The sequence below is a fragment of the Triturus cristatus genome, chromosome 9 (assembly GCF_964204655.1).
Source record: "Triturus cristatus chromosome 9, aTriCri1.1, whole genome shotgun sequence".
NCBI classification, from domain to species: domain Eukaryota; kingdom Metazoa; phylum Chordata; class Amphibia; order Caudata; family Salamandridae; genus Triturus; species Triturus cristatus.
In genome coordinates, this window is record NC_140592.1 from 1143955341 (window position 1) to 1143969041 (window position 13701).

Here is a 13701-nt window from a genome sequence, read left to right on the forward strand (position 1 = left end):
CGGCACAAGGAAGTGCATACAGGAAGACAGAGTGAAAAGACAGTAGGGAAGAGGAAGGAGATAATGTGTAAAATATATACAGATAGACAATTTCAAAATGGTGAGGGAAGCAAAAGGGCATATATATCAAAGAAGGAGAAACTGCACAGCAAAGTGATGGGAAAGGAGTTATTGACACAAGACCACTAGCCACTTAAAGACCAAGGGGCAGATCTATATTGGAGATGCGCCACTTTTACGCCGCCGTTGCGTCACTTTTGTGACGCAGCAGCGGTGTACACCCTGCGCCACGTTGCGCCATATTTACATCGTGACGCATCTATGGAGATGCGTCACGATGTAAAGCCCTGCGCCACGTAAAACCTGCGTCAGGTTTCACGTGGGCGTGTCGACAGAGGGGGGGGGGGGGCGTTCCGTCGCAGGAACGCCCCTGAAAAGTGACTCAGTCAAATCTATAAGATTTGACTGAGTCACTTTACCAACGCTGATGCGCCAAAACCCTGCGCCTGCTTGAAGCAGGCGTAAGGCTTGACGCACCATGTTAGGGATAGGGTAGGTTGGAACAGTGCTGGAGTTGCGTCGCGCTTGCGACGCAACTGAAGCACTGCGCCAACCTTACGCCATCGGATGCGTCACGCATCTGTTTATTCCTGCGCCGCATTGTAAATGCGGCGCATCATGTGTGGCGCAAGGGTAAACTTGCGTGACGCATCATTCCTGGCGCATCCTTGCTGATTTGCAGGGATGCGCCAGGAAACATAAATCTGCCCCATAGTAATTTTCAATTCACTGTATAATATTCTCAGAATGGAAACATTTTCATTTCTAATTGATCATAAAATGATTGTAGTACTCATTGATATCATACTGATAACAGGCATTGGAAACACCAATAGAGCTGGATTGTTTTAGCCATATATTCATTGTGGTGTGATATTTTGGATACAATAACAGAAGACTCGGAGAGGCTCTCAAATACAGGCCATTTCATTGATTTATTTGCCCACAAAGTGTCACTCCGAGTGTCACAAATCTGACAGTGTAGCATGCCACTGTTATACACAGTGAAACTATAGAAACTTCACACAAAAACGGTCTGAAATCTTGACACCTACTCTCACACAAACGCGCGATGACATACGTTGACTAATTACAGTCCTCGCTGTTACCGGATATCTACGTTCTGAAAGTGGTTTCACAAACTGCAACTTTCGGTTAAGGTTTAGAATTTTCCCCATGGCTCTTTCCGTTTGCACACAATTATTGTTGGGTACTATCGAGAGTAAAATTATCGTTTGTTATTGCGAGCTCAAAGGTTACTAAAAGTCAAATTATGCCCATTGCGATTTCGAAGATATGTTTCTTTAATTTTAACTTTTAAATGTTAACTTCTAGTCTTCGTTTGGACAACGTAAAGTTGACGTCGTTATGCAAAGGAGGTGCGGCCACCTGAAGGCTGCTCTCTTGTCTACATCCAACATGGCTTCCAAGTAAGCATGTACCGCGGTGTAGTTGTTTGTTTGAGCAGTCAGCTAATCAGCGCTAGGCAGCATTAATCGCGTACCGAATCCTGGCATGCGCCCCCGGTTTCACATGCTGTATTTGGGGTGGCATGGCAGAGGTGGAATCTGTGCGGCGGTGCCTGAGGGACTTCTCTCTCGAAGCTCGGGGTGAGGCCACATTGATCGTCATTCAGCTGTGGGTCGGGGAAGAGTCCTTGCATGGCAGCACTGTAAATTGTGTCGGTTGTACTTTTACTGTTGCTCCAATTGGCCCACAAGTTCCAACATACAAAACGTTCCTGCAAAAAAAAAAAAAAGCCATATCAGACTGAAGAAGATGAAATGGCACAAATATGCGTGAAGGTTCAATACCTAGATCGGGGTTTTCAGACGCTTGAAAGCCGGGCCGGTCCTAGGATATGTGGGGCCCCGGGCAGAATAGGAACAAGTGAGGCCCCCTAAGCAGATACGACGCTGGAATGGTTCGGGCCGGCTCAGAAAGTATTTTTTTTCTTTCTTTAAATTAAAATTACCCTCCCCCACAGTTAACAGCTAACAACCATTGACATAACGCAGCTGCGGCCGACTCCTGCCTGGCCGCGACTGGGTTTTGACAATGGTTGTTAGCATTTTCAACTAAACGAGTACCTACAATTAATGATCTTACTTTCACCCAGTGCTTTAAATGGGAAAAAATAAATGCAGGTACTCATTGAACTGAGCTAGAGGAGTAGTGAGGGGGCGGGGCTAAGGGCAAGATATGATGATACTTAACAACTTCTATATTAGTTGCAGCACATACCAAAACACATGAGAAATGTGTTTATATAAACAAAGCAGGTTAACTCATTACACAAAATGAAAGAGAAATGTGATAATATATTAACATTTCCTTTCTTTGCAATAGTTGCACTTTCTTAATGTCATACTGTTGATTGCTGTTTGGCACAATACTATGGGGCAGATTTATGTTCCCTGGCGCATCCCTGCAAATCAGCATGGATGCGCCAGGGAAGATGCGTCAGGCAAGTTTGCCCTTGCGCCACCGCAGATGCGCCGCATTTACAATGCGGTGCATCGTGGCGCAAGGACAAGCAGATACGTTACGCATCTGCCGGCGTAAGGTTGGCGAAGTGCTGAAGTTGCGTCGCAAGTGCGACACAACTTCAGCACTGTTCCAACCTACCCTATCCCTAACATGGTACGTCAAGCCTTACGCCTGCTTCAAGCAGGCGCAGGGTTTTGACGCACCAGCGTTGGGAAAGTGACTCAGTGAAATCTTATAGATTTCACTGAGTCACTTTTCAGGGGCGTTCCTGCGACGGAACGCCCCCCCTGAGTAGAAACACCCACATGAAACCTGACGCAGGTTTCATGTGGCGCCGGGCTTTACACCGTGACGCATCTCCGTAGATGCGTCACGATGTAAATGGGGCGCAACATGGTGCAGGGTTTACGCCGCCGTGTCACAAAAGTGACGCAACAGCGGCGTAAAAGTGGCGCAACTCTGATATAAATCTGCCCCTAATATTTTTGAGCACGTGAGTAGAAAGAAACTTAAAATACCCACACGTCGCACCAAAGCTCTTCTGGCACCAAGCAAATGAAGCAACTCATCATGACCCTCCCCAGAAGATATCTCTTGTCTCTTCCATCAATCTATCCATTCATCCTACCATTTATCTGCTGATGTCCACCATTTAACCTTTACATTCAATCGTCTCTTCAGTCTTTCATCAATCATTCAGTTTTTCACCATTCCGTCTATCCACCGTTCATATCTAAACCTATCCATCCATCTCCACACCTATCCATTCATCCTTTCACTCATTCATCAATCCTTTTGCTCATCCATCCATCAACCCTTTTACTCCTTTATTCCATCCACCCTTTCACTCAATCCCTCCTTTCACTCATCCATCATCCACCCTTTCATCCATCCTCCCTACCTTTCATTAATCCATCCAAACTTTCACTTATCCACCCATCATCCGCCCTTTTATCCAATCATCACCCATGCATGCTTTCACTCATCCATCCATCCATCCATCCATCCATCCATCTATACATCTACCCTTGCTCACTCATCCATCCACTCACTCATCCACCCACCAACCCTCCCTGTTACGTTATTTATGAATGTTTGTCGCAGACCAGACATGTACAAAGTGCCACACATTTTCTTTAAACTACCTCCTGAGAGTGTCTTGATTCTCTCTCTCTTTCACTTTTTTCATACACACAAACGTAGCAGACACACAAAAGACTCCGGTATGATAAAAGCCATCTTTTCTCTTCAGCTACCATGGCTTTTTTAATTGCCATCAGGGCCGGACTGGCCGTAGCCTGATTGCCACTGCCAGGGCACTGACATGATTCCTGTACTAGCAGGAATGCACAGGATAGTGTGAACGTGATTGTGATTGACAGCACAGGGCCTGAATGGACCCTGCTCTGTCAAGCACAGCATGATGCGTGATGGTGAGCACCCGGACATTATTCAAATGAGCCCTGCTGAATAGCTCAGCTGGGGCTCAGATCGGGACTACAGAAGAGGCGCCTTGGCTGCCAGAGACACGTTCCACTCCTGCTCACCAGCACAGGTAATGAGCCTACCTTTTCATGAGTACTGGTACTCTCCATGGCAGTAGTGAAGTGTCGGTACTCAGAGTGATAAATCAAAGAAGTGCCGGTACTCAGTACCGGTATATACTGGCCCATTTAAAGCACTGCTTTCACCTTGTTGTTTTGACCAATAAGTAGCTCCTTCACACACACTTGCATAGAACCACTACTGCAATGCAGGACCATTGTTCTTTGTGCTCTGCAGAGAGGCCATATTTTGAATGGTCATGTAATCTGAACACGTTTTTGACCCACAGACAGGCACAGTGTGAAAGTTGTACAGCCTGCAGCCTCCTCTCCAAAGTGCTCAACTGTAGTCTGTTATAAACACCTGAAGGCAACTCAGTACAAAGGGTGCATCATCCAAGAGTAAACTGCTGTGAAATAAAATACACCAACACACATGCTGGAAATAGCTAGCACTCTTGGGAAATGCAAAATTCAGTAAAGCATGGGAAATATAAATAGGAACAAAATTACTGCCATAGATTTCCCCAACAGCAGGACTACTGGAATTATGCAGGAGAGGGTTAAATTATGTGGCAGGGTGAGTCAATTATGTGGCAAGAAAAGGCAAATTATGCTGCATAATCCGGCACATTTTGAAATAGTATTACTTCATTTTTTAGCCATTTTTAAGTCTCGCTGAGTCAGCGCGCATGCGCTGCTTGGAGAGACATTTAGTAGGTGAGTTTTCAAAGTGCTGCTGGCTGGCGACAAGCTTGCGTTCACGCGCACAGCCGGCTGCTTTGCAATATGTACAGCCATGATCACTTTCGCGCGCGCAGCCTACTTTCACTTTTCGCGCGCGCACACCACTCGCGTTTCTTGTTAACTCAAGGTCTTGTTTTTCATGTGTGCCAGAACCGCATTCCTGCAGCCCCATTTTTTTTCCTACTCTGTCATTTCCATTGGCTTGGAGCCATCCCCACCATCATAATTTTGGTCGCCATTTAGTGCCGTTTGTGCTTAATGGCTTTTCAAGTAAATGCTGGTCTGGGTTATTTATTAACAAGATTGCATGTACACTGTCAAAGAGAATGCTGAGTTCGCTCAAAGGGCCCATGTGTTGACAACTGCGAGTGACCAGCAATGTCACCACGTCTTTCAGAAGAAACACTAACCTAGTTAGCCGGAAGCTGAAGGCGGTTCCCAGTCATAACAATTAAGTCGAACGGGGTTAATTAGAAGCTGCGTGGGTGAATGTGGCAGCTAACGTGCGTATCCGGGTTCGCGGGAGATTGTGTTTTCATATGCACGTGTTTCGAGGAAAACCTGCAAAGCACGCAGAAGATTTGGGGGAATGACACGCAATTGAGAGGGAGTAAAATACAGCATGTTAATATCCCGTTCGCAAGCCATTCTCATTGCTGAATCATCAGGTCGTTTAAGTGGAAATATGTTCTAACCTCCAAATTCAGAGTGATGTTATTTTTTTCTGAAAAGTAACTGCTCCAGAGAGGCCTCTTGTCAAGCAATTGAGGGGTTATTTGTCTTCATTTTCTTTTTACTTGTGATAGGCCATCTGTTTATTGGCCCTTCACTTGGTCACGGGATAGTTGCTCACAGGAATGCTTTGTAAAGCTAGAACACGCAGGAAGTGGGTCCGAAGGCACTTCCCTTATCAGCATCACAAACTCTTCAAGTTTTATTGAGCCTCCTCCCACGGTTGGATAGATTTGAGGAGCAAAATTCCCTTGAGAGTTGCTAGAGAAACAAGCATTGGCATAGCTAATAGATCTCGCCTTTGGGACCTTATTTTAGTTATGCAGCACAATATCCTTACTGCAACAACATTAACTGTTGCATGGCTAAACACTTATAAGGTCCCAAAGGCGAGACCTATTGGCTATGCCATTGCTTGTTAAACTTGGTAACACTGTTTGGGAACTGGTTGCACCCCATTAGTACCAATTTAACACCCACATTTAGCAGTGGGAAACAGAAAGTTGACTATTCCAGCTTTTCAAAGGGCCTTCCCACATGCGGCAAGACATGTCGCTGCATTTTTAGTAACTTTTGAACCGTTAGAGATAGAAAGCAATTTTGTTGTTAAAATCTGTAGATTATGCAGCAGCTGATGGATTATGTGGCAAATGCATAATTATGCAGAAATCGCCGCCCCTGCACAATCGCATAATTCCAGTGGCCCTGCCTAACATGCAGCATCAGACTGGGACAGAAAATAGGCCTCTGTACCAAAATAAAAAGGGCCCCCATTAGGGAGTTAGTTAGCTAGAAAAGTGTCCCATGTTTGCAGACTAGCCCAGTTTTCAACTTGTAAACACATGCTGTATAGGTTTTTTGTAAGGTATGGAAGGACTGCCCTGATTTTAGTTTGCTGCAGGCAACGTTTGCTTTATTATCATAAAAATCAACAGTAAAACCGGCTCACTTGCCCATAAAGTAGGTCAGCAACTAGCCAAAGAAAACGGCCTACATGCTGACCTGACAGCAGGGCTTTAACTGGGATGAAAAAAACAGTAATTGCCTCCAGATTAATATTCCAACAAGTAAAATTACACCTAGAACAAGCCAGTACTATTGGCTTTGTCAGTGGTTATTAGTTGCATAAGATGAATAAGCAACATCTACAGCTTTCTTGTTCATAATGTTGAAAATCCTTCAGTTCGGACATGATGAGAGTGTGAAAGAACTATAAGGAGTCTCTTTGAAGTTGCATTAAAGGCAGCGAAGGGTGGCACTGCTTCAGAGTTAAGATTTGTTTTTAGGTCTCGGCTAGCGTAGGCTGCACAGACATGCGCAGTCTCGCTGGCGAGATTTTATGTTTTTGGGTAGCTTTCACTAGTGGGGTTTAAGCCCCGCCCCTCTTTTCCATTGGCTGGCGTCACGGTTTATGCTAAACGGTGGCCAGCCATTGGAAAAGAGCTTCCAGTGACGTACACTTTTCTCTTTTAGAGCCGTCCCAGTTAGACTGGCTCGTCTGACTTCCTGCTGGCGTAAAAGGTTTCTTATCTTCTTTATGGGGCCAAACACATAGCCCCATAAAGACAAGAAACCTTTTAGTAGGCGAGGCCATCCAAGTGGGACGGAAGAAAAAGGCGACGAAATGTCATGGCGAGCGCCTTTTATTTTATTACTGTCACGCGCTATGTCACTGTAATTCGTGATTTATCTGCAGAGAGTCCTTCTATGCCACACACAAGCACCTTCATGGCATTTTGTGCCACAGCAGTCGTTCCTAAACATCTCTAGCTTCCTTGCATGGAGACAGTACAAGCAATTTCTGGGCGTGTAAGATCTACAGAGCCGTGTTTTTTGTCTTGCAGTTTTATATAGCTCGAATTCAACCTGGAGGTATCAGGGCGCTTTACAGGAGCACCAGCTGTTCCAGACGGGCACATCCATGTTTTGTTAGGCGCGGGGAGATGAAGTGATTTTCCCAGAATCACAAGAGGTTGAGCCGTAGAGACTCGAACCTGGTTACCCAGCTTCGAGGTCATATGCTCTAACCGTTAGGCCACATATTAACGAGTCCAGCCTGCAGGGACAGGGGCCCCTGTACTTACACTCCAGAGTGTGTCACTCCTAAGTTTGTCAGTCCTGTGTGTCTCTCCTGAGGTTATCACTCCTGCATGTATCACTACTGGGTGTGTCATTACTGAGGGTCTCACTCCTGATTGTGTCACTGGGGCGTGGGGTAGAGCAAACAACCCCGTACTGGTCACCGTGTTCTATTTGTATGCCGATGCTTGTTTAAACCCGAGATGCGCTTGGTGGGCGCTATACCCCGACCTTGTCACGTGAGAGCTGGTGTCTCACTCTTCGCCAACCAGCAGGAAGTGCGTGAATCTTCTGGGAGAGAGAGGCACTTATGGAGGGGAGAGAGTGCATCCCCCACGAGCACACCTCTGAGGCACGTGACAGTGAGTGCATGTGTGAGGGCATGTAGGATCCGCAGAGCCGTGTTTTTTGTATTGCAGTTTTATATAGCTCGAACTCGACCCGGAGGTATCATGGTGCTTTACACGAGAACCAGCTGTTCCAGATGGGCACATCCATGTTTTGTTAGGCGTGGGCAGATGTAGTGATTTGCCCAGAATCACAAGAGGTTGAGCCGCAGAGACTCGAACCTGGTAACCCAGCTGTGAGGTCATTCGCTCTAACAGTTAGGCCACATTTTAATGAGTCCAGCCTGCAGGGACAGGGTCCCATGTACTTACACTCCAGAGTGTGTCACTCTTAAGTTTGTCAGTCCTGTGTGTCTCTCCTGAGGTTATCACTCATGGATGTATCACTACCGGGTGTGTCATTACTGGGTGTGTCATTACTGAGGGTGTCACTCCTGAGTGTGTCACTGGGGCGTGGGGTAGAGCAAAGAACCCCGTACTGGTCACCGTGTACTATTTGTATGACGATGCTTGCTTAAACCTGAGATGCGCTTTGCGGGCGCTTTACCCCGACTTTGTCACGTGAGAGCTTGCGTCTCACTCTTCACCAACCAGCAGGAAGTGCATGAATTTTTCTCGGAGCACGGGCTACATATGGAGGGGGAGAGTGCATCCCCCACGAGCACGAGAGCATCTCTGAGACCTGTGACAGTGAGTGCACGTGTGAGGGCATGTGAGATCCGCAGAGCCGTGTTTTTTGTCATGTAGGTTTATATAGCTTGAACTCAACCCGGAGGTATCAGGGTGCTTTACAAGAGCACCAGCTGTTCCAGACGGGCACATCCATGTTTTGTTAGGCGTGGGGAGATGAAGTGATTTGCCCAGAATCACAAGAGGTTGAGCCGCAGAGACTCGAACCTGGCTACCAAGCTTCGAGGTCGTACGCTCTAGCTGTTAGGCCACATCTTATTGAGTCTAGCCTGCAGGGACAGGGTCCCCTGTACTCACACTCCAGAGCGTGTCACTCCTGGGCGTGTCACTCTTAAGTTTGTGAGTCCTGTGTGTCTCTCCTGAGGTTATCACTCCTGGATGTATCACCACTGGGTGTGTCATTACTGAGGGTGTCAATCCTGAGTGCGTCACTGGGGCGTGGGGTAGAGCAAACAACCCCGTACTGGTCACCGTGTTCTATTTGTATGCCGATGCTTGTTTAAACCGGAGATGCGCTTGGTGGGCGCTATACCCCGACCTTGTCACGTGAGAGCTTGTGTCTCACTCTTCGCCAATCAGCAGGAAGTGCGTGAATCTTCTGGGAGCGAGGGGCACTTATGGAGGAGAGAGAGTGTATCCCCCACGAGCACGAGAGTACCTCTGAGGCACGTGGCAGTGAGTGCACGTGTGAGGGCATGTAAGATCCGCAGAACCGTGTTTTTTGTCTTGCAGTTTTATATAGCTTGAACTCAACCCGGAGGTATCATGGCGCTTTACACGAGTACCAGCTGTTGCAGACGGGCACATCCATGTTTTGTTAGGCGTGGGGCGATGAAGTGATTTGCTCAGAATCACAAGAGGTTGAGCCGCAGAGACTCGAACCTGGTTACCAAGCTTCGAGGTCGTACGCTCTAGCCGTTAGGCCACATCTTATTGAGTCTAGCCTGCAGGGACAGGGTCCCCTGTACTTACACTCCAGAGCGTGTCACTCCTGGGCGTGTCACTCTTAAGTTTGTCAGTCCTGTGTGTCTCTCCTGAGGTTATCACTCCTGGATGTATCACTACTGGGTGTCATTACTGAGGGTGTCACTCCTGAGTGTGTCACTGGGGCGTGGGGGAGAGCAAACAACCCCGTACCTGTCACCATGTTCTATTTGTATGCCGATGCTTGTTTAAACCCGAGAGGCACACTTCACACGTACTGTAATGTACAAACTACACACAATCCGTCATGCTCAGTCTTCTGAATGAAAGGCAGCTACCGTTGAATAAATAAACACTGATCGTGTCTCTCAGCTGTTTCACATGCAGACCCCACAGAGGTCAGTGCTTCGACGCGCACCCTCCGAGCTTTGTAACACTCACTTGCAGCCTCCGACTCTGTACACCTCCGGAGCCACACACCTATTCCTATGTGTACCTCCCTTCCCCGGCCCCACGCTTTCTCAGCGTACTGAAACTCCCCTGGATGTCTAGCTCCTCTTTACTCCTCTCGGCGCTATGTCATATGCTACAGGAGCAGGCGCAGTGCTGGGAGGTGAACAAGGGAGGGCGCCTCATTTCCTCACAGCTGTGATCGGTAGCAATCTGAGTATATCAAGCATGTGAGGCAGGGCACAGACCACCAAAAAATACAAGAATTCTGTTTTAAATGCAAGCCTGCAGCTGTTCCACAACTACGTGTCAACAATATCGGTAGTCATAGGCGCACTGTTGACACATTCTGTAGTGTGCACACCACGCACACACTTGACACGTACTGTAGTGTACAGACCACACACACATTTGACACGTACTGTAATGTACAAACTATGCACAATCCGTCACGACCAGTCTTTTGAATGAACGGCAGCTACCGTTGAATAAATAAACACTGATTGTGTCTCCGAAGTCCGCGCTTGGCATTACTCACAGTGAGGACTCTAGAATCTTCCTTTCAGAAACTGTTGCTAAGCTCGAAACTGCATTAAAGGTTTGCAAGATTTGGCTCCCTCTAACCCACGGCTCTTACCTTCATTAGGTACGCCTTCTGTGTTGTGTACCGTTCCCATTGTACCCTTCATACTTTGTAGCACACAGTGTAGACAAGGGTATTCATAGACAAGTGTAGACATTTTGTAAACAAAAGGGGTCATATGTGGTTCGGCGAAGTGGCAAACCCTCTGCAAGGGTTAACTGGTCAGCTTTCAGTTGACGATTGCGGCATTCAGGTGTTAAACTGGTACTAATGAGGTGCGGCTTTGCTCATACACTATTAGTAGTTGTTAAACTGTCAAAAAACTGAAATATTACTGCTACATATTGTGCCACATTATGTTACATATTCGGCTTTCCTTGCTGCATAATTATGTCAACCCTATTCTTCACTGCCACTTAATTCTAGTGGCCGTGCTATAGTGCTTTATAGTGTTTACTTAGCTGATGTAAGACATACCTCATGGGCAGATATTTCTATTGTTCTGGTGTCAATCTGGTACTGACCAGGTGTGGCAACAACACCTTGTCACAGCCTGGAGTGCTGGACCATTGGCAGAACCCCCAATCTGAAGCGAGAATAAACAGTATACATGAGTGGCGGGTCATTATATCCAAATAAGTTTTTCTGCCCCTATAGATTTTGTTTCCAGCTATCGCTATCATGTACTGCTAGTAATTGCGGCCTCCGTGGTGGTTCTTTCTGGCTTATCTGTACGTCATAGACATTTTCACCATTCAGAAATAAATAAATCTAAAGGGAAAGTTGAAAGAAATGAAGGGCGAAAGCAGCTCAAGTATTTAGGATTACCAAGTCAGGATTCACGGTGTTACAGTTCGCATGAAGCGCACAACAGGAAGCAGCTACGGATAGGTCGCATTATAGTACTTGGTGTCATGTGAGCCAGAGCGCCACCCTCTGACACAAATGTCACCTGATAAGTAATGTAAACCCTTCTCCCCACCATAATAACAAAAAGATGCAACCAGGTCTGGACTGACCCAAAAGCAGCAGCAAATGCTGCTCAGTCTGTACATTCACCCTGCCAATAACAAGGATTACTGCCTTCACTATTGAAAAACATAGCCAATAGGTCTCGCCTTTGGGCCCTTATAAATATTTAGTTATGCAGCACAATATCCTTGATTCTACAACATCAAACGTTGCATGGCTAAACACTTATAAGGTCACGAAGGCGAGACCTATTGGCTATGCCAATGCTTGTGTCCCTCTGAGAGTGAGGGCAAAAATGGAGAGCGGGCCCGTCTCATCACCTGCTTTTCAGAAATTTCATTCATTGTGCAGACACTGGATCAATGTTTTTGCAGGCAAAGTTAAGGACATGAATATAGGGCCCCTTTTCAATGTCCATTTTAATTTACTACCCGGTCTAAGACTTGAGTGACCCAGCAGACTTTAAACCCCGCTCCATCCACTTTGGCATGCGGATTCTGCTTCTCTGCGTGCAACTCTTGTCTCAATGCCGCACACACAACTATCTGCTCCCCCCTACTGTATTCCATTTGTCTTGCCCCTTTTATTCGCCTCTCTGCTCCCTTTCTACTTGTCCTCGGTGAGCAGTTTCCATTTTGATGCGCCGCCATCGCCACTCTATCCTTATCTGTGCCCCTGCAGGATATTCTGTCTTTTATTTATTTAGGGGCAGGGCCACTTCACAGGCAAGGGCACTCAAATTACTTGTCTGATTGCTGTCATCAACATGCAGATACAGCTATTAGGCCCACAGAGAGGGGCCAGCAGGGGAGATTGATATAAAAGAGAAAACATATAAACTCTCAGGGGGGCCCCTGGGCCTAGAACTTCTGATGACTTTTGATGAGACTTTTGTAGTGATATGTGCGCTTAATAAATATCCCTTGATTTGATTTGATTTGATGTCTTTAAAGGTGCGAGGCCCCATGGCTGCGAGTAAGTGTGGGGCCCTGGGCAGCTGCCCATGCCTAGCGCCGGCCCTGCTTGAAAGCATGCACAGCTTACAATACAGCTTACGATCTCACATTCTAGGGCAGAGGTCTTCAAACCGGGGTGCTGGCCCCCCTGGGGGGCCTTAAGTGATCTGGGGGGTGGAGGGGAGGGATCAGTCTCTGGCCAAAAGAAGTATCATGCTTTGTTTTAAGTGTTAAAAACATAAGCAGCAGTAAGCCGCCTTGTAATGAGCCATCACTACCAACTATTGTCATTTATAACCTGACCGGGAGGACGTGTACAAAGGGGTAACAGAGTTTAAATGCAATGTTTAAATATGTTTAAATATATTCAAACATTTGCAATTTAGCAGAATAGCTGTGAAGTGATTGAGGGGGGGCCTGAGGATTTTTTTTGTTTATGGGGGGCACAGCATTAAGAAGTTTGAAGACCTCCGTTCTACGGTCAGGGCGGTGTGATTGGTGCCACTGCACCGGGCGCTGGCATCTATTTTACAAGTATAATATCTTTTTAAAAGCATCTGCTGCCACGTTCCTGGCATCCAGCAATTTTCTGGCATCAATTAAAATGTCAAAATAACTCTGGTGATTAATCGTCTCCCTGGAAAGAGAACAGAGGTTCGTCTAGTGGAAGTTTTGACTCATCCTAAGGTAGCGTAGTAAGTTAAGATGCTTGCTGCTAAGAACCTGTACTATGCAGATAAAAAAGTGCATGTAATGTAAATAGGTCAGTAGGTTCCTGCTTCTGTAAGAGTGCTCTTTTTGTAACTTGTTTATAAGTCAAAATCCTAATATAGAAAGAACATTGAGGTATTAACTGTCATCAAAGAGCTGCATGCAATCTGCAAGTTATATGTTAGAGCTATATTATTTTTGCCCATTCTTTCATCATCCTAATCTTTCTAAAAGGGTTCATGTGGGAAGAAAACAATTTTTTTTTTTTTTTTTGAAACCGTTTATTGCAATCTCAAGAATATACAAGTATGGGCCTACAACCTTCCGGCCGGCCGCTAGAATGACAGGAGCATATGACATACGTACAAAAACACTTGGTGTTGCAGAGAAGCAAAATCAGGAGGTATCAGCGTCGT

The 13701-nt window shown here is 46.4% G+C and overlaps 1 protein-coding gene across 1 annotated transcript in view; it reads left to right on the forward strand.

The window, feature by feature from the left end:
• Window positions 1–1535: 1535 nt before the first annotated feature.
• JMJD7 (jumonji domain containing 7) overlaps window positions 1536–13701 on the forward strand; it is a 61431-nt gene continuing 49265 nt past the window's right edge. Inside the window, exon 1 of the mRNA XM_085627080.1 lies at window positions 1536–1670. Coding sequence (XP_085483206.1) covers window positions 1613–1670 — 58 coding nt within the window. The 5' untranslated portion in view covers window positions 1536–1612. The remainder of the gene's footprint in view (window positions 1671–13701) is intronic.